Genomic DNA, 17,222 nt, shown 5'->3' on the forward strand with positions numbered 1-17,222 from the left:
TTTAAACAATAAAAACATGACTTGAATAGTTGAAAGAAATTTATTACTACGCTCCAAACAACTACTTTCTATTCTTGGCGGCGTGGGGCAGACGATTCCCTTGACCAGCAGTTCCACCGAGGCGCATCGCATTGTTTCCAGGACCTCCGTATCCCTGGCCAGGACGATTGCCCACATTGTTTCGGTTGCCACCAGGGCGTCCGCCGCGTTGATTCTGCGACGAGTTGCCGCCACGGTTTTTATTCATCTCTGTGCGATTTCTCGACTTTGCCTGCGCATCCTCTTTCACCATGTCGATCACTTCGTCGGGAATACGCAAATATTTAATAGTACTTCCGCGGATATAGCATTCCGGCATTCGCCAGAAACGGTCGCCGTCCTGCAAAGATTATGTTGCTATAAAAATCCTCTGTTTTTCACATATTGTTTGTAGGTAAACACGTTTACCACTCAGTTAAATAATACTTTTGAGGTGCAAATTACATCGCGCAGATTGATATTCATCCAGGAGTCGCAACTAACTAAGTGGCCATTGTATGTTTCACCATTTTTCAGCTCCACCAACTAAATAAGTGACAGAATATGAAAATGGTTCAAAATTGAAAAGTATATAATGCCACATATAACTTACCATAGGATGGCTCTGTGCTGTTTTCAAAAGTGACAGTGGTAGCTAAACCCATTGAAAATTAATAGTTTTTTATTTACAAAGAAATAATATTGCTTACCATTTTGTTGAGATATCGATTTATACAGCGATAACTTAAATTTGGAGGAGATTAGAGAAGAACTATCGCATTGTTGGAATGAAATGGAAACAGAACAGTAAACGAAAAGGGGTGTTCCGGTTTTTATAATCTGGTTTAATTTATTTCTCAAAAATAATACTTTATAACTTTTCTTTTGGCCCTCTATGTTATTATAGTGTTATCTAACTTTCTGACAATAAGAGGCAGTTCAATTAAAAATCATTGTGTGTAATTATTTAAAACAAAATTAATATAACATTTTGCTATAATTTAGATTACTTTTATTAACACCCTTTTTTGAATGTCAAATTTAACAATTCAAACAGGTATATTTATTTAAATTACTTTAAAGCAGTTCGTCTTTGCAATGAATTTAACTCATTCAGTAGAAGGGCAATGTTATAGCGAACTTGCTGAAACATAGATAATGGTAATTCTAGAGTTCTAAATTCTCTATTCTGGAGTTTGAAGTGGAGGACAATCGTAGGTTTATCTATTTGCACAGTACTGAAAATAACGAAATGTCATGTATTAGTTTTATGTAATTTATAACAAATTTGTATAAATACAGGGGTGGTCAAAGGTTTTTAATTATGATCATCTTTTCATTTAATTTGTGTAACACTTTTAACCACCCTGTGTATCGTATTTACTTACTTTAAAGATAAGGAAATATTAATTCTCCACTGAAACTTTGTCATTTTAACACGGTCAATTTTAGTTTCAAAAAAGTTCTTGCTGAGAATGTCTCTATGGTTTAACAATACTTTGCAAATATCGTCAGCGTATTCGTCTGTAAAACTAATGATAAGATATGTACTAAACATTACTAATTTGCACTATACAAATGATTTGTGAATACCTACTTTAAATCATCCATTAAACAATTTCGCAACTCATGGTGTTTTACAACTCCTTTCGGGTATTTTAGAAAGATTTGCAACATCAAAAATACCATTGTAAAGAGTTCACAAAAGTTTGGCGGAATTTGATGGCCTGCATTTGTTATTTTGTTAAGTGCAAGCGAAAGCACTTCAGAAGACGACTTTTCCGTTTCAATAAAATGCACAGAAACTTGAATAAGGACACGCAACATAGATTTTGTCAGTTGCGACGTGAAAGGAGTGTATGGCTTAACACTCCTTAAAAGATTATATCTAAACGAAGACGACATGTTGTAAGTTCATTGTTTTATTTATACTTGCTTAAAACTTAAACAAACTAGAGATGTACACATTTCGATATCATCGAAACGATAGTCATCATACAATTTTTAAATGGGAATGTAGTGAAACAAATATTTAAACAAAAAGAAAAAATTTAGTAATTTAGTAAGGCGCAAAATTATTTTAATTTTGTAACCATCTTTATTTTTGATATAAATAAAGAAATGTTTGGAAATAGAAAAGAAGGCAAAGATGTCAGTTGTAAATTTAAAAAATTTTACTGACAATTTAAACAAATGTTTAATTTTTTTTTAGAAGGTTCCATGATCTGTTCCCATACACTTTACTCAACACATTTAGAACTTTATCCTAAGTAATGGGACACTTTTACGGTTCATTAAAATTTCATAAGCTAATTTAACTTGTCAATCAGGGCTACACTTAGACACAATTTCATTTCATTATATTATTTTAAGTGGCTCAATTCTGATTAATACTTATTAAACTCGATAATCGTGCTGAAGATATTATGGAAATCAAACAAAAACGTGTCCTTACGAAGAAACAAAGTAGTGACGAAAACTTAATCACCACTTTATTATTATTATAAAGCTCACATATTTCTTGGGATAAAATTTATTTGGAGCTGTTTAAAACTCATGAAAAGTTGTGTTACAACAGAGACTATAACTTGATGATATAAAGAACCATCCAAGAAATTCCATTTATACAGACCACATAATTCTTAATGCCAATCATTTAAATGTGGTTATACTGTAGATCGTGAGAATGGTTGAAAATAGGTTTATATGCCAAATCTGCTTTACTTAACAAAATTAATTCGCGATTTTTTCCATAACAAATTAATCCAAATTATACTAATACGTTTTCAGATCATTAAAAATAGAAAAGTAGAAAAATTGAAAAATACCTTTATAACTTATGTGGCTATACGCGCTTCGTCATGACATGGACGGACGTCCTCTGTGCTTGGAGTCGGTAATTACCACCTGCAATTCACGCTGTCAATCAATTGAAATCACTTACCATAAAAGTGTATATAATGCCTGACAAGCATGAGCATTGTAAAATGAAAATCTCAATTTGCATGTTTGTTTTTGTGCTCGTCGCAGGTGAAAAAAACCTGGATATGGAAGTATCGGTTTTGACCAATTTCGTTGTTAACTTGGTTAAAACCAAGCATACAATAGTCTTTTCTTGTTCGCTCAAAGGTAAGAAATAAGACCAAAATGTTTTTAAATTATATTTGACTTTAAATATTTAGACTTTCAAGAAACGACTTTTGCTCTGATGCAAAGAAACCAATTTGTGAGTGTCGTACATCTCAACGATACTTATTCCCTACCATCTATATTAACTATAGATAGTTACGCTAGAACCTCTATCCTAGTAAATGCGAGATGCAGTGGAACATCTGAGCTTCTCTTTGAAGCCTCTGAAAATAGATACTTCAACAAAAGCTACCAATGGTGTATCTGGGGTGTAGATCTTGACGTTCAATCGTTATTTCCTTTAAAACTTAATTATGTAGGTCCAAACGCTCAGATTACTTATGTAAATGAAACCAATGACGGCTACGCATATTGGGATGTTCATTCAAAAGGTCGCCATTTAAAATCGCAGTTGGAAATACATTTGATAGCTACTTTAATAAATGGCACAATTAATATTATAAGCGATATATCTCATTTGCAAAGCATTGATTTTCGCGGACAATTTAACGGATTGACACTTAGAGGAGCCAGCGTTGTAAGTTTCTAAAATTTGTATATTAACTTCCTGTAGCCTTTTGTTATATCCGATTTCAGATCGATAAGGAGGATATAATTTCAAACGAACAAATTGAATCTATTCTTTCGCGGCCCACAAAGGACTCTGGAGTAGCTGCATTTATAAAATATCACTACGAGCTTTTGGGACTTTTACGTGAGCGTTTCAACTTCACTGTTAACTTTCGTAATTCTAGAGGATGGGCTGGTCGGTTGGGAAATACTACCTTTCGGCTTGGTCTCTTGGGAATTGTTATGCGAAACGAGGCGGATATTGCCGCATCTGGAGCATTTAATCGCATTAACCGTTTCGCAGAGTTTGATATAATTCATCAAAGTTGGAAATTCGAAACTGCTTTTCTATACCGATATACTCCAGACTTATTTACGCCTGGAGGGGATAGTGCTGCGTGGGCAGGAAACTTTCTGTCACCATTTAGCACCAGAGTATGGTTCTTCTCGTTATTAACCCTAGCTGCATTTAGCATAATTTGGGTGCTATTTGAAATTATAGACGGAAAGTTTTTAGATAAAAGAGATGATTCCCAAAAACAAGAAATCTCAACTGAGTGTGCACTCAACGCGAAGGAAAAACTTAAAACGGCATGCATCGAACGTGTTCTGCAGACATTTGGAGCTTGTTGTCAACAGGGAATGGACCCGAATCCGAAAGACCGTTCTGTACGCTTTCTTGTAATGACCCTTTTTTTGTTCTCTCTTGTAATGTACAACTATTATACATCTTCTGTGGTTGGAGGATTGTTGAGCTCTTCAGATCAAGGTCCGGCTACTGTTGATGAGATAACTTCTAGTCCTTTAAAAATTTCATTTGAGGATATCGGCTACTACAAAGTTTTATTTCGAGTAAGTAAAAAAACACTTTAAATTAAAAAGTATATAACCTTTATTACTCGAAAGGAAAGTAAAAATCAATCAATTACAAGACTAATAGAAAAGAAACTGTCCTCTTCGAGAAGTTCTAAAGAACTGCCGATTTTTAGCCATATTGAGGAAGCTGTTCCATATCTCAAGGCCGGCGGCTTCGCTTTTCACTGTGAAGTAGTTGACGCTTATCCGGTAATTGCTGAATTTTTCGATGCGAATGAGATCTGCGATTTGCGTGAAGTCTCTGGCTTAATGGAGGTTGAAATATTAAATTGGATTTTACACAAAAACAGCCAGTATACTGAAATATTTCGAACGGCGTAAGCGAGCGTATACTTATTATATTTGAATTTCGAAAACTGATTGCTTTTCTCAAATAATTTGAGGAGATGAACAATTATTCAAATATTTAATTCAGAGCTAATAACGCTATTGAGTTACTTTTTGTGTAACAACGTGAAAAGGAGTGCATGGTCACTCTTACACTTTACACTTTCAGCTGTTATTAAAATATGGTTTGTGGGTATTAAAGATAAAAAATTTTTAAGTTTCCAAGCGTTCACACAAAAATTAAACTTGTTTTTTTCAAACAAGTAAGAATAATTACATAATAATATAATTTTATTTAACGTTGATCAACCAATTTAATGGTTAATCATAACATATTCAAACCACCAGTACTGAAAATATAAGGCAATCAATTTTTCGAAATCATATTTATTGTTAATATAACAATTCCTATGTTGTTTTAGTATGTGTAACGCCCAGGAAAAAGGTTTTGTGGAACGCATTCTACGACGGCGGCAGATTAAAAAGCCCACCTGTCTATCACTATACACTGTTTACCCTGTAAGCATATCAGGAGTTTTACCAGCATTTATTATTTTAATCTGTATGTATGATATGACAATTTGTAAATCTTCAAATTTAATTATTTTATATATATTACAGGTGGGATTATAATTTCGCTGATGCTTTTGTGTGTGGAGAAATTGTATGTGAGGCTGGAAATGGCAAACTGTCGAGTTTAATATTTTTTTTTATTTATCAAGTTTTTAAATGATTTTGCAATTATTTTATGCAACATAAAATATTTAACAGCCTCATATATAAACTTTATGCACAGTTTGAAATACCATCATTGTTTCATTCCACACGTTTCAATAATTTTAACAAGTCAAAAACGAAATAAATGTAAACTCCGAATGCAGCTCTGCGTACAATTTTTCAACTTCCTGTCACGCTGTATATGTGATTCTTTCTTTCCTTTGATTCTGTTGCCGAAGCAAGGTAAGTTTTTGGGGTTGTTAATTTTTAAGTCTAGTTTAAGTGAATTAAAACGCATAAATACAAAGTTAAAGTCATTTAGACTTGTAACTGGTTTCGAGTGCATTACGTGGCTCTTGTTATTTTATTGGAAAATGAAAATAATTGCAGTGCACATGTAACATTGTCTAGGAGTTCACATTGCTAAAGTAGACTTGTGAAGAGATAAATATTGTGAAATTTAAATTTATACATTAAGGTAAGTGAAATTTCGCGTGATTAGTTTTCTGTGGATGGCTAGGAAAGGCTTCTCCAGGAAACATTTCGCACTCCCCCCGCTTTCTATAGAGTATTAACCACTTGCATATATTTCAGAACTGGTCTCCAGAATTAACAAGTAACCATGCCGCAGAATGAGTATATGGAGCGCCATCGCAAGCTGTATGGCAGGCGACTGGATTACGAGGAGCGGAAACGCAAGAAGGAAGCTCGTCTTCCCAAAGACAGAGCACGCAAGGCTCGCAAGTTGCGCGGCATCAAGGCCAAACTCTTCAACAAGGAGCGGCGCAATGAAAAGATTCAGATCAAGAAGAAGATTCAGGCCCACGAGGAGAAGAAGGTCAAGAAGCAGGAGGAGAAGGTGGAAGATGGAGCCCTGCCACATTACCTGCTCGACAGAGGCATCCAATCCAGCGCCAAAGTCCTGTCCAACATGATCAAGCAGAAGAGAAAGGAGAAGGCTGGCAAGTGGGATGTGCCTATTCCTAAAGTTCGCGCCCAGTCAGATGCAGAGGTCTTCAAGGTGCTAAAGACTGGCAAGACGAAGCGAAAGGCGTGGAAGCGCATGGTCACCAAAGTTACCTTCGTCGGCGAGAATTTCACCCGCAAGCCACCAAAGTTCGAACGATTTATCCGACCCATGGGCCTGCGCATGAAGAAGGCCCATGTGACGCATCCAGAACTGAAAGCCACCTTCAATCTGCCCATTATCGGAGTGAAGAAGAACCCCAGCTCGCCCATGTTCACATCATTGGGTGTAATCACAAAGGGCACAGTCATCGAAGTCAACATCTCTGAACTTGGATTGGTAACGCAAACAGGAAAAGTTGTCTGGGGCAAATACGCTCAGGTCACAAACAATCCAGAAAACGACGGCGTTATCAATGCAGTGCTGCTTGTCTAACCAACAAATGTTGCTCCCTACTTTAAGAGTTTGCTTAATAAACAACCATATACACAAATAACGTAAAACTTTGGTTTGATTTTCCTAGATTACTTACAATCTAAGCATTATTTTCGACTCCTATATAAATTTTGTACTATATTAACATTTTCTTATTTCTTGCAGTTTGGTGACTGGAATACAAGATGCAGATCTTCGTTAAGACCCTCACGGGCAAGACCATCACTCTTGAGGTCGAACCGTCGGATACTATCGAAAATGTTAAAGCCAAGATTCAGGACAAAGAAGGAATTCCTCCAGATCAGCAGCGTCTGATCTTCGCTGGCAAGCAGCTGGAAGATGGCCGCACCCTCTCTGACTATAACATTCAGAAGGAGTCCACTTTGCACTTGGTGCTGCGTCTGCGTGGTGGTGCCAAGAAGCGCAAGAAGAAGAACTACTCCACCCCCAAGAAAATCAAGCACAAGAGGAAGAAGGTCAAGCTAGCTGTCCTGAAATACTACAAGGTACACACAACAATCTACCGACACCCGAAAACATTCTGATCTGTTCTTGGAATTCTTGAGTCTTGGTCTTGCGCTTAAGATTTGGATCTCAGAGTGACTTCACCAGTGCCCTGTCTATCTATCTATATCTTTTGACCAATCATGTTTGATCTTAACAATTAACCTCGTTCGTATTTTCCGCAGGTTGACGAGAACGGCAAGATCCACCGTCTCCGTCGCGAGTGCCCCGGTGAGAACTGCGGCGCCGGCGTCTTCATGGCTGCCCACGAAGATCGTCATTACTGCGGCAAGTGCAACTTGACCTTTGTCTTCAGCAAACCAGAGGAAAAGTAAATCTGCTACAAAACATGTACGTTTCCAGAAATCAAATAAAGGTAGTAATTGAATAATAAATTCAATCACAGAAACTTTACCTCTTTTTATTGGTATTTAATTTAATTGTATTTTTGGAAAATAAACAAAAAGAATGATTATTTTGACAAGATGAAGCTAAAAGCATACATTAATAAGCCACTGGTCTTCATTTGGTAAGTTCGTTAATAAACAAACATTATGGAAACTACATAATATCCATCGTTATAGGAATTTGTATAGTCATTTTTATGGGGATTAATTTAGTCATGCTTATTAAGCCGCCACTGCTGCAGAACTGTAAATCATGTTTTTTTTGTAAAAGCCAAATTTTTGATGGTGGCAACCCTCGACTATCGCTGTACTTACTTTTTTTTAATTAAAATAACAAAGTAAACAAAACATATATCTTCTTCAGCGGTATAATTTATTGTGAAATTATTGAATACATTGTAAAAGCAGCAATTTTTTTTTGACCTTGAGAAATGCAATTTATTTATTGTTTACCACTCAAACGTTGACTGTGTCGACTTTAAGGCTCTTCGACAAGAATGTCAGGATATCAGTGGCTTCCTCGATCCTCTTTGAGGTGGGCTTGCCGGCACCGTGGCCCGCCTTTTGATACACCCGCAACAGAACTGGGTTGTTTTGGAATTCGGAATCGCGAACAGCATCCTGCAGGGCGGCAACGAATTTCAGCGAATGCAAGGGACTGACGCGGTCGTCGTGGTCGGCCGTCAGGATCAAAGTGGATGGATATTCAGTTTCGGCACCCTTCGGAGTGTGCACATTATGCAGCGGCGAAAACTTGTAAAGATTCTCAAAGTGCTCCTTCTCCGATGGGTTTCCGTAATCCGAGCACCAAGCATGTCCAATGGTGAATTTATGGAAGCGCAACATATCCATTACTCTGGGAAATATAATTTTCACGAATATAATTTTAGCTTTTATATAGATATAAGATTATTTACGAACCCGACTTGTGCAACAGCAGCGCCAAACAAATCAGGACGTTGGTTAATACAAGAGCCGACTAGAAGTCCTCCGTTGGAGCCACCCTGGATGGCCAATCGGTCCTTGGTCGTATACTTATTGTCAATCAAATACTCGGCTGCCGCTTGGAAGTCGTCGAATACGTTCTGCTTGTTCAGCAGGCGACCGCCGTTGTGCCACTTTTCGCCGTATTCACCACCGCCTCGCAGGTTCGGATAGGCAAGCACTCCATCGAAGGTGTCAATAAACATAAGCCTTCAGAGATTACAAAAATATAGTAAAGAAAATCTATTTTGAAGCATAAAAAAGTACACACCCAGAGAGTCCGAAGGACGGAAGCATACTGATGTTGAAACCTCCGTATCCGTAAAGCAGACATGGTCGCGGCTCAATGGCATCCCGCTTTTTCCGAATTATAAACATCGGAACCTTGGTGCCATCCTTGCTGTTGTAGAATATTTGTTCCACGGCGTAGTCTTCGCGACGGAAGCCCTCCAAGTTGAGCTTGATTTCGCGAAACACCGAAGGCGCCTTCTCTGGTGTCTTGAAGTCATAGTGATAAATGGAGCCGGGGTTTAAAAACGATGAAAAGTTGTAGAATATTTCAGAATATTTCTTCTCTCCGGAGGTTCCCACAATGGTACCGATATCAAGATCGAATTCACGCAGTAGTTTCCCATCCGTCAGTGAATTGACCTGTAAAACGCTCTGTAAAAAAAGATATTAAAACCCATGTAGACTGTGAAAAATAAGCTCTTTCGTGGTAATTATTTACCTTCACATCCCTTATGTAGCAAACGAGCAATTTATCAGTATCAACGCATCTAACCCAGTCCAACACATCCGATTTGTGCTCCTATTTTAGAAAATTCAGTTTTAAATTATATTCAGTTGGAAAAACCATTAGAACTCACGGCTATAAGCGTTTCCCATTTGTCCTCCTCTGGGTTTTCAAAGTCTATGGCAATTACTTGATAATTTGGTGCATTTTTATTGGTACGGAAGAATACTTTTGAGCCTTCGTTGGTAATGTACTGCAATAGTAAGCAATATATTAACATGTTCCGAAGAAATTGATAGCAAACACTCACATCATAGTCCGCCTCGAATTTCTCCACAATTTTCTTGACACTCAGTTTGGAGTTGATTTCCTGTCCTGGCTCAAGGTCTGCATAGAAAACAATGTTGTCTCGGCAATCCTTCACAATAGCCAGAATCAAGTATTTCCCGCAATCGGAGACAGTAGATTGGCTTTATAACAGATAAAACACAATCATTATAACCCTACTAGAGATGTTTTTGTTAATTTTCAAGATTTCTTACATGCGCCATGATGGCTCTTCGGGGAACTCGACCACAAGTGTATCCTTATCCTGGCTTTCGCCCACCCGATGATAGTACAATTTTTGATTTTCATTTTGCTTGGTCTCAGATCCATCAGTTTTACCATCTTGATCGGGGTATCTCTGGATAAATACATTTAAGTTTGTGCTGCGAAAGAAATTCTATTACTTACACCATAGAAGAATCCCTTGTTGTCTTTCGTCCACGATATCTCGGAGAACTTAACCTTTTCGAGGACTTCGCTTAAATCCTTGCCAGTATCGGCGTCTCGAATGAGGATCTTAATCCAATCGGATCCACTTTCACTCAGTCCGTAGGCCATATATTTGCCATCTTCGGAAAAGGCTTTTTGAGTTAAGGCAACCGTACCGTCCTCAGACAAAGTGTTTGGATCCAGAAACACTTGGCTTTCGTCGTCCAACGATTTTTGCTGGTACATAACACTTTGGTTCTGCAGGCCGGTGTTCATAAAGTAGTAGTAATAGTTGCCATATCGCATGGGGCATCCGTATTTGGGATAGTTCCACAGCTTGGTCAGCTTGGAGTTGAGTTTTTGCCACTCGTCACCATTTTCAAGGAATGGCCGGCTTATGTTGTTTTGGGCGTTGACGAACTCCTCGGTTTCCGTCGAATCCGGATCTTCCAGCCAGCGGTACACATCCTTAATCTGGGTGCCATGGAAATCCTCCTCCACAGTGGCATCTTTGCGAGCAACTGGATACTCGATGAGCTTTTTGGACAAAGTGCTTGACATGGCTCTGGTACCTTGCGAATTATACACACGTATGTAACTATTCTTCTTCTTCAGCATGAAATGCTAATATTTCAAGCATTTACTCACTAGTGAAAATCAATTCTCGATGGATATTATTTCTGGGCAGTGCTTTTGGTACGATTACTTGGCAAAATCGGCGAAATAGCAATGGCCTTCGAAACACAGTATTCATTTGCAAAATTATCAATGCAGAAATGGAAATCTAATTTTCGACAGTTTCGATAAGCAACAGGGGCACTCTTTTATTTTTACTTTTTATCGGAGTCCGCTTTTGTCTGACGTTATTTTTATAGGTTTTAAAATCTAAAGAATTTACATTTACATTTTATAAAGTAAATATCAATTAATCTTTTAAAATTTTAATTTTTTATAAATAATTTTTAAATTACAATTTACATCTTTTTTTATTAGTTATATTAGATTAAATTTTAATATTATACTGAGCTTATACTGAGATGGCCGCTTATAGCGATTTTTGAAAAGTTAAGTTCTTACCATATACAAATATGAGAGAAAAGTTGTTTTAAAGGGATGTTTAAAGTTATACACTAAATTTACAATAATAAATTGAGCTAAAGCACGTCATAGATATAATATTTATGTAATATTTTTAAGTTGTATTCGACTAGGTCCCAATATACATATTAATCTTAGTAGGAGGCTGTAAACTAAAGCATTTGATGATCGAAAAGAATTTTAGTTTGTAAGCTAGTGTTTACGATTCAATAATTTAAAAAACTAAGTTAAAAAATTACAGAGCTTAACTGATTTTCGACAATGTAAACAGCTATTCCTCTGCATTTATACCGTTAAAAGTTTTTGATTTAATCTTGCAGGAGTACCCTTCCTAACATGGTCATTAATGTCAGGTGTGAACAGCCAACTGTAGCTGTAAATTAATCGACCTGTGAACAGCTTACCTCTGTTAGACCATATGTTCTGGCGAAATATAAACATAAGAGCAAAATTGTCCGTGTCTCAATGAATTGAATCGAAAATAGACGCTATAATTACTTCATTTAATTTGTAAGACACGAGGAACAACTTATTTTGTTTGGTATGTAGCTTTGTTTTTATTTCTGGCACAACAATTACTTAGATGAATCGGTCTTTTACTATTTTAAATTTCCATATGTATGTTTTTCTTGGTCAGCAACTTGTAGGCACATATGTACGTACATATGTACATATGTATGAATACATAAACAAACATTGTAAGCATTTAAACGTATTAACTTAACTGACTTGTGTTTTTTTTATGTTACTCTGAAATAAGCTTTGTATTTGCACATTGTTTGCATGTATGCATGTAAGCTGAACTAACAATACTTATGAATGTACATAATGAATAATGGGCGGTTGAGTATTAAGAATTTCCTACAACACCCATTTATTTTGCCAAATTAATATTTTTGGTATATAATGACCTTGTTGCTAAACATTTTTTGGTTTATGTGCAAGTTACCCAAGCCTGGAAAAAAATCTATTTGTTTTTATATGGGCACCTAAGTTTTGTATGTTAATTTTCAATTTATTAATTTAGAATTTCTTATTCAGTTTTATAATTGTTTTTAGATCCAACTGCACTATGATTTCTGAAGTAGACCTCGTAAATAAGGACAGTACAGTACGAGTTGCTGTCAGGTAAGCTTAATTTTATTTTTACCCACGTTTATAGAAGAACTAAAATTGTACTTTAAATAACTTTATCTTGTGATCTTTTAGAATCCGACCTCTAAACTCAAGGGAGCAAATAGATATGTGTCGTGTTTGCACGACAGTAACCTTTGGAGAGCCCCAGATTTTTCTTGGGTCGGACAAAGCCTTTACTTTCGATTATGTCTTCGATACTAATTCCAATCAGGTAAATCTTATTTTTCACACAAAATTCCTTTCACTCATGGTCATTGTAAATTTCATTTAGTGTGATATATACTCGCAATGCGTGGATCGATTAGTGGATAGTACGCTGCATGGCTATAATGCCACCGTACTGGCCTATGGACAAACAGGATCCGGCAAGACGTATACAATGGGCACTGGCTTCGATCATGAATCCGAAACATCCGAGTCCGTCCTGCTCGGGATTATTCCCCGAGCTGTTCGCCACATATTCAGTGGCATCGAGCAACTGCAGGCCTGTAGCTCTTCAGAACAGACAGCCACTGCTGGAAGTCCGCAGTTCAGTTTGGCTGTTCAATATATCGAATTGTACAACGAGGACATTTTCGATCTATTGGACCCATTTAACAAAAACAGCAACTTTAAGATACACGAAGACGCCAACGGACAAATAACCATTTCTGGCGCGTCCATAAAACCAATATTCCAACCACAAGATGCCTTAAAGTAAGTTCAATGTGTAGTAGCTGATCTCCTTGATTTATATACTTATTTCCATATTTATTTTAAAGGTACCTTCAGCAAGGAGCTTTAGCACGCACCACTGCTTCAACAAAAATGAACGATCAGTCGTCTCGATCGCACGCTTTGTTCACCATTTTTGTGCGCAGACAGCGATTACTTGCACCGAATGACAACGCTTCCGGTAACGATTTGGAAACCCTAACTTCCAAGTTCCACTTTGTTGATTTAGCGGGTTCGGAACGACTCAAAAGGACTCAGGCCACTGGAGAGCGTGCCCGCGAGGGCATATCCATTAATTGTGGTCTACTCGCCCTCGGCAACTGTATTTCGGCACTGGGTGATACCTCCAAGAGGGCTCTACACGTACCCTATCGAGACTCCAAGCTGACCCGCCTTCTTCAGGACTCCTTGGGTGGAAATAGTCAGACCTTAATGATCGCGTGCGTGTCGCCAAGCGATCGAGACTTTATGGAAACTTTGAATACATTGAAGTACGCCAACCGAGCGCGGAATATTAAAAACAAAGTTAAGATCAACCAAGATCAGAGTTCTCGAACGATTTCCCAGCTGCGTAGAGAAATTGCAGCGTTGCAGATGGAGTTATTAGAATACAAACAGGTAAAATGCTCATTTTAACGTTTAGTTTTGTATTTGGAATATATATATATATATATATATATTTCTCTCTTTTAGGGTAAGCTTGTGGTAGATTGCGAAGGAAACACAACTATTTCGGATACATTTAATGAGAACATGTTGCTTCTATCGGAAACCAAACGGCTGCAGCAACGTCTCAAGTCATTGCAAAACACTGTTGGCTCTTTAACCGAAAGAAATGCTGGACTCAAGTTAGAATTGGATTCAAGCACGTGGAGTAGTAGCGACGGTTGTGATGTTGAAATAACGAAAATTGTCGGCAACTATATGTTGGAAATCGAACAACTTCAGGCTAAATTAATAGAGTCTGAAGAACTGCGCAAGCAAATGGAAAATTCAGCTGCAAATTCACCCAGAAGCAACAAGCCTGTTTACGATGGTACATATTTCAAGATCGCTTTCTATTATTTCATTAATTTTTTAATTCATTTATCCCATAACAAGGTGACATTATAAGCAAGGCCAAAAAGGGCTTGGAAAAAGAAAGGGAGCTATTAATGTCGCGTTCTTTGCCGGGAATCCAAAATCAAAACGTTCGTTCGGAAGAAGCGGATGCTGGCAGTAGCGATTCGGAAGGTAATTCGGTTTTTACTTAATTTTTTGATTTTTTCTTTGTGCTCTAATACTCACTAAATATCCAAGTTAAAGGTGTGTTTACTTTTCAAAACTCAAATACAACTTTTATTTTGCAAAATACTTGTGTTTGGAGTAAAGTATTTTGTTTATTTTTTGTAAAATCCAAAAAATTTAAAAGGGAACGTGTCTGAATAATATTTACATAAATTAAATAAAAACTTATACTTTCCTTAAAACATTCACAGAAGAAGGAGTTATGAAGGACTTGGAGGTAATCGACAACAATATTGTAATGAAAACCAAACTAATTGAACAATTGGAGTTGACACATGAGAGAATGGAACTGATGCGAATGCACTACGAAGAAAAGCTATCTGTGTTAAATTGCAAAATCGTCAACACTCAAAAAGAACGAGACGATGTCTTGACAAACATGGGTAAATATATTTTAAACGAAAAGTTTATTTGCCATATTAGAAAGCAATTGGTATGTTGTAGGTTCGTCTGCAACGGTTGCGTCCAAGGATAGTTTGAAAAAAGTGAAATCAGATTATGAAGGAAAGCTAAGTAATATGCAACAAGAGCTAAAGAAGTTGCAAAACGCGCAAAGAGAGCATCTTCGACAACAGCAAAAACTCAAGTCCCATGAAGTTAAGATAGGTATGCTACGTAACGAGTTGCATGAGCTTAAATTTACAAAGGTAAGTACATAAATGTTAATTCTGTACAAATTTACAATGTATTCGGCTTTACTCTGATAGGTTAAACTAATGAAAAAAATGTCGGAACAAACAAGTCGTCACAAAGAAGAAGACAGTCGAAAGTCTAAGGAAATTGCTCAATTACTAAAGGATCAGCGCCGCCAAATAAATGCTGTGTTATCATTGGAGGCCAAAATGAGTGCCAAAGAGCAAATACTGAAGCGAAAAACCGAAGAAGTTATTGCCCTTCGCAAGAGTCAAAGGGGAAAATCCGGCCAAAGAGCGGCTCCACAATTAACTTCAAAAATTACCACTTTGGACGGTTTCACTTCACGGGCGGCACGGCATCGGTGGGAAAACCTATACCGGACCATTTTGCATGCTGCCAGAAACAGGCAGCTTATCACGCAATTGGAAAAAGAGCTGGAACGCTTAATATCGGAGCGTGAAGATCTCTCGCGCGATCTGAACATAATGGAAACTAGCTTAGGCGCCGAGAAGCGAACAGATGATTTCAACGAAGTAGACAATATAAAAACAAACATTAGATATATTCAGGAGAATATAGAACATGTGCAGCAGGCTATTATGGAATTCGAAGACTCAAAAGACACTGTGCAGAGCGATGTAAATAAGATTCAGGCTCTATTGGACGAGGTTTCGACAGTGGCAGAAGCTAAATTCCTTCTTCAAAAGTTTTCCGACACTTCCATTGTAATGTCATGCAATTTGGCCATTGCCGAATCTCACTTGCAGGAGCATGAATCGCTGCTGAAGGAAGTGAAGCAAGAAAGTGCCATTCAACAGCAAATATTACAACATTTCCTATCGCAAAACAGTAATGTGCATATATCTGACATATTCGATTCCTTAAATCTCAAGGGCAGTAACCTCACAAATAGTGTTAATCCTGGTTCTCAAAAGTCCCTACTAAGCAATGCCACATATGACATACCGCAGGACGATAAGTTTTCAGATTCTACGCATGTGGTTATGCGCAGGACAACCAGTAGAAGTCCTTCACCCTTTGGAAATGGAGACCCGTAAGCATAAAAAAAATACATAATCAAATTTATAAACCTATGTATTTCTATAACTATACATTTCATTTATATATTAATATTTCTATCAGGTTCGACAAGAGCCCCAAAGTGCGTAGACGTACTGCCAAGCGAACAGATCTTCTTTTTGGCGACATAGAGCTGCCAGAACAGGTAAACGATTTTTTTTTAAACGCTAAACCATTTTAAACAAATTATGATTTCATCCACCAGACTATTAATAAAATGACGTGATCATGCATTCGAAGATGAGATCATAAAGCGCAAGCCGCACATGGAATTGGAATATTGAATTAAAACCTCTAGCGAACAAATAATCAAAAGACAGGTTTCTTATGTTGGAAGGTAACCTCACCTTAGTTATATTGTATATTTATTTATTATTAACTATTCACTAGGACTGCCGTTTGTACAGGCTTTCAACTTAAAAATAACTTTTAACAAAAAATGTTTTGAATGCGTTTTCGTGTTGGTGAGAATTTCGGAAAATCAAATAAAGACCTAGTGCAATTGGTGTCTTCCCAGCCATTCAAAACCAACAAACAATAGGAAATACAATAATATATTAATAAATTATTTTATTAGACATAGATAATTACAATATTTTATAAAAATGTACTTTATATTAAATGTTCTAATAAGAAATAAATCCTAAAACAGTTCTTAGTTTTTTTATTTTTTATATATACCTTATAAAAATAAGTTGAAAGGACTACGATTTCGATGTTATTATGCGTATAGAGCACATTTACGGACTTAATTTTGTAGCTCCAAGGAAACATAAATTTCGGCCTGCTGCAGTTCCTTTTTGTTTAATTTCGTTATAAAGGTGTGACTTTTGTCACTTTATTT

The 17,222-nt window shown here is 36.9% G+C and overlaps 7 protein-coding genes across 15 annotated transcripts; 4 read left to right on the top strand and 3 right to left on the bottom strand.

Annotated features, from left to right (window-relative positions):
• Positions 1-21: 21 nt before the first annotated feature.
• Positions 22-827, bottom strand: LOC108141928 (U6 snRNA-associated Sm-like protein LSm4). 3 transcript variants are annotated; one of them, XM_017265562.1, is made up of 4 exons: positions 729-827; positions 632-673; positions 466-564; positions 22-379 (listed from the first exon to the last, which is right to left on the bottom strand). In XM_017265562.1, exons 1-4 carry the CDS (start codon positions 729-731, stop codon positions 62-64), a joined length of 462 nt encoding a protein of 153 aa, XP_017121051.1. In that variant the 5' UTR covers positions 732-827; the 3' UTR covers positions 22-61. The 3 variants fall into 3 exon arrangements, with proteins under 3 accessions (XP_017121051.1, XP_017121052.1, XP_017121053.1); XM_017265563.2 differs by having other exon boundaries at positions 484-564; positions 729-795; XM_017265564.1 differs by lacking the exons at positions 632-673; positions 729-827 and having other exon boundaries at positions 448-561.
• Positions 828-1,013: 186 nt separating this feature from the next.
• Positions 1,014-1,984, bottom strand: LOC108141927 (COMM domain-containing protein 5). The gene is made up of 3 exons (XM_017265561.2): positions 1,616-1,984; positions 1,407-1,550; positions 1,014-1,256 (listed from the first exon to the last, which is right to left on the bottom strand). The coding sequence occupies exons 1-3, from the start codon at positions 1,921-1,923 to the stop codon at positions 1,091-1,093; spliced, it is 618 nt and encodes a 205-aa protein (XP_017121050.1). The 5' UTR covers positions 1,924-1,984; the 3' UTR covers positions 1,014-1,090.
• An 852-nt stretch (positions 1,985-2,836) lies between these two features.
• Positions 2,837-5,621, top strand: LOC108141657 (ionotropic receptor 75a). Its single transcript, XM_041710516.1, has 8 exons — positions 2,837-2,914; positions 3,049-3,147; positions 3,201-3,685; positions 3,745-4,246; positions 4,322-4,569; positions 4,624-4,910; positions 5,343-5,482; positions 5,542-5,621. Exons 2-8 carry the CDS (start codon positions 3,066-3,068, stop codon positions 5,619-5,621), a joined length of 1,824 nt encoding a protein of 607 aa, XP_041566450.1. The 5' UTR covers positions 2,837-2,914; positions 3,049-3,065.
• A 188-nt stretch (positions 5,622-5,809) lies between these two features.
• On the top strand, positions 5,810-7,952 carry LOC108141916 (ubiquitin-40S ribosomal protein S27a). Its single transcript, XM_017265538.2, has 3 exons — positions 5,810-5,880; positions 7,205-7,545; positions 7,729-7,952. Exons 2-3 carry the CDS (start codon positions 7,225-7,227, stop codon positions 7,876-7,878), a joined length of 471 nt encoding a protein of 156 aa, XP_017121027.1. The 5' UTR covers positions 5,810-5,880; positions 7,205-7,224; the 3' UTR covers positions 7,879-7,952.
• Positions 5,818-7,100, top strand: LOC108141915 (ribosome biogenesis protein NSA2 homolog). 2 transcript variants are annotated; one of them, XM_017265535.2, is made up of 2 exons: positions 5,818-5,880; positions 6,232-7,100. In XM_017265535.2, the coding sequence occupies exon 2, from the start codon at positions 6,260-6,262 to the stop codon at positions 7,037-7,039; it is 780 nt and encodes a 259-aa protein (XP_017121024.1). In that variant the 5' UTR covers positions 5,818-5,880; positions 6,232-6,259; the 3' UTR covers positions 7,040-7,100. The 2 variants fall into 2 exon arrangements, with proteins under 2 accessions (XP_017121024.1, XP_017121025.1); XM_017265536.2 differs by lacking the exon at positions 5,818-5,880 and adding an exon at positions 6,092-6,115.
• Positions 7,953-8,302: 350 nt separating the features above from the next.
• Positions 8,303-11,230, bottom strand: LOC108141914 (prolyl endopeptidase). The gene is made up of 9 exons (XM_017265533.1): positions 11,075-11,230; positions 10,406-10,998; positions 10,213-10,355; positions 9,981-10,140; positions 9,804-9,923; positions 9,665-9,745; positions 9,206-9,597; positions 8,872-9,144; positions 8,303-8,806 (listed from the first exon to the last, which is right to left on the bottom strand). The coding sequence occupies exons 1-9, from the start codon at positions 11,178-11,180 to the stop codon at positions 8,407-8,409; spliced, it is 2,268 nt and encodes a 755-aa protein (XP_017121022.1). The 5' UTR covers positions 11,181-11,230; the 3' UTR covers positions 8,303-8,406.
• Positions 11,231-11,950: 720 nt separating this feature from the next.
• Positions 11,951-16,943, top strand: LOC108142111 (kinesin-like protein KIF21A). 6 transcript variants are annotated; one of them, XR_001774281.2, is made up of 13 exons: positions 11,951-12,065; positions 12,566-12,652; positions 12,734-12,872; positions 12,933-13,357; positions 13,423-13,993; positions 14,069-14,411; positions 14,477-14,608; positions 14,854-15,045; positions 15,086-15,309; positions 15,370-16,352; positions 16,442-16,523; positions 16,584-16,715; positions 16,769-16,943. XR_001774281.2 is itself a non-coding variant. In XM_017265806.2 (12 exons), the coding sequence occupies exons 2-12, from the start codon at positions 12,597-12,599 to the stop codon at positions 16,602-16,604; spliced, it is 3,168 nt and encodes a 1,055-aa protein (XP_017121295.1). In that variant the 5' UTR covers positions 11,951-12,065; positions 12,566-12,596; the 3' UTR covers positions 16,605-16,943. The 6 variants fall into 6 exon arrangements, 5 of the variants coding, with proteins under 5 accessions (XP_017121295.1, XP_017121298.1, XP_017121297.1 ...); XM_017265806.2 differs by having other exon boundaries at positions 16,584-16,943; XM_017265809.2 differs by having other exon boundaries at positions 15,107-15,309; positions 16,584-16,943.
• The last annotated feature ends 279 nt before the right edge of the window (positions 16,944-17,222 follow it).

The sequence above is a fragment of the Drosophila elegans genome, unplaced genomic scaffold, assembly GCF_018152505.1.
Source record: "Drosophila elegans isolate 14027-0461.03 unplaced genomic scaffold, ASM1815250v1 contig_814, whole genome shotgun sequence".
Classification (NCBI taxonomy): Eukaryota; Metazoa; Arthropoda; class Insecta; order Diptera; family Drosophilidae; genus Drosophila; species Drosophila elegans.

What these genes read in the sequence shown, in the direction of transcription:
- LOC108141657 (XM_041710516.1), top strand. Translation starts at nt 3,066, where the DNA reads ATGGAAGTATCGGTTTTGACCAATTTCGTTGTTAACTTGGTTAAAACC. An exon ending in GTTTTTAGATAAAAGAGATG is followed by an intron (nt 4,247 to 4,321) that starts ATTCCCAAAAAC and finishes CATGCATCGAAC; the next exon opens with GTGTTCTGCAGACATTTGGA. An exon ending in ACTACAAAGTTTTATTTCGA is followed by an intron (nt 4,570 to 4,623) that starts GTAAGTAAAAAA and finishes ATTACTCGAAAG; the next exon opens with GAAAGTAAAAATCAATCAAT.
- LOC108141915 (XM_017265535.2), top strand. Translation starts at nt 6,260, where the DNA reads ATGCCGCAGAATGAGTATATGGAGCGCCATCGCAAGCTGTATGGCAGG.
- LOC108141916 (XM_017265538.2), top strand. Translation starts at nt 7,225, where the DNA reads ATGCAGATCTTCGTTAAGACCCTCACGGGCAAGACCATCACTCTTGAG. An exon ending in CTGTCCTGAAATACTACAAG is followed by an intron (nt 7,546 to 7,728) that starts GTACACACAACA and finishes TATTTTCCGCAG; the next exon opens with GTTGACGAGAACGGCAAGAT.
- LOC108141928 (XM_017265562.1), bottom strand. An exon ending in CAGCACAGAGCCATCCTATG is followed by an intron (nt 565 to 631) that starts GTAAGTTATATG and finishes TCACTTATTTAG; the next exon opens with TTGGTGGAGCTGAAAAATGG. An exon ending in ATGTAATTTGCACCTCAAAA is followed by an intron (nt 380 to 465) that starts GTATTATTTAAC and finishes TAATCTTTGCAG; the next exon opens with GACGGCGACCGTTTCTGGCG.
- LOC108142111 (XM_017265806.2), top strand. Translation starts at nt 12,597, where the DNA reads ATGATTTCTGAAGTAGACCTCGTAAATAAGGACAGTACAGTACGAGTT. An exon ending in AGTTATTAGAATACAAACAG is followed by an intron (nt 13,994 to 14,068) that starts GTAAAATGCTCA and finishes TCTCTCTTTTAG; the next exon opens with GGTAAGCTTGTGGTAGATTG. An exon ending in TGGCAGTAGCGATTCGGAAG is followed by an intron (nt 14,609 to 14,853) that starts GTAATTCGGTTT and finishes AAACATTCACAG; the next exon opens with AAGAAGGAGTTATGAAGGAC.
- LOC108141914 (XM_017265533.1), bottom strand. Translation starts at nt 11,180, where the DNA reads ATGAATACTGTGTTTCGAAGGCCATTGCTATTTCGCCGATTTTGCCAA. An exon ending in GCTACATAAGGGATGTGAAG is followed by an intron (nt 9,598 to 9,664) that starts GTAAATAATTAC and finishes CTTTTTTTACAG; the next exon opens with AGCGTTTTACAGGTCAATTC. An exon ending in CCGTCCTTCGGACTCTCTGG is followed by an intron (nt 9,145 to 9,205) that starts GTGTGTACTTTT and finishes TAATCTCTGAAG; the next exon opens with GCTTATGTTTATTGACACCT.
- LOC108141927 (XM_017265561.2), bottom strand. Translation starts at nt 1,923, where the DNA reads ATGTCGTCTTCGTTTAGATATAATCTTTTAAGGAGTGTTAAGCCATAC. An exon ending in TGTTTAATGGATGATTTAAA is followed by an intron (nt 1,551 to 1,615) that starts GTAGGTATTCAC and finishes TCTTATCATTAG; the next exon opens with TTTTACAGACGAATACGCTG. An exon ending in AATATTTCCTTATCTTTAAA is followed by an intron (nt 1,257 to 1,406) that starts GTAAGTAAATAC and finishes CGTTATTTTCAG; the next exon opens with TACTGTGCAAATAGATAAAC.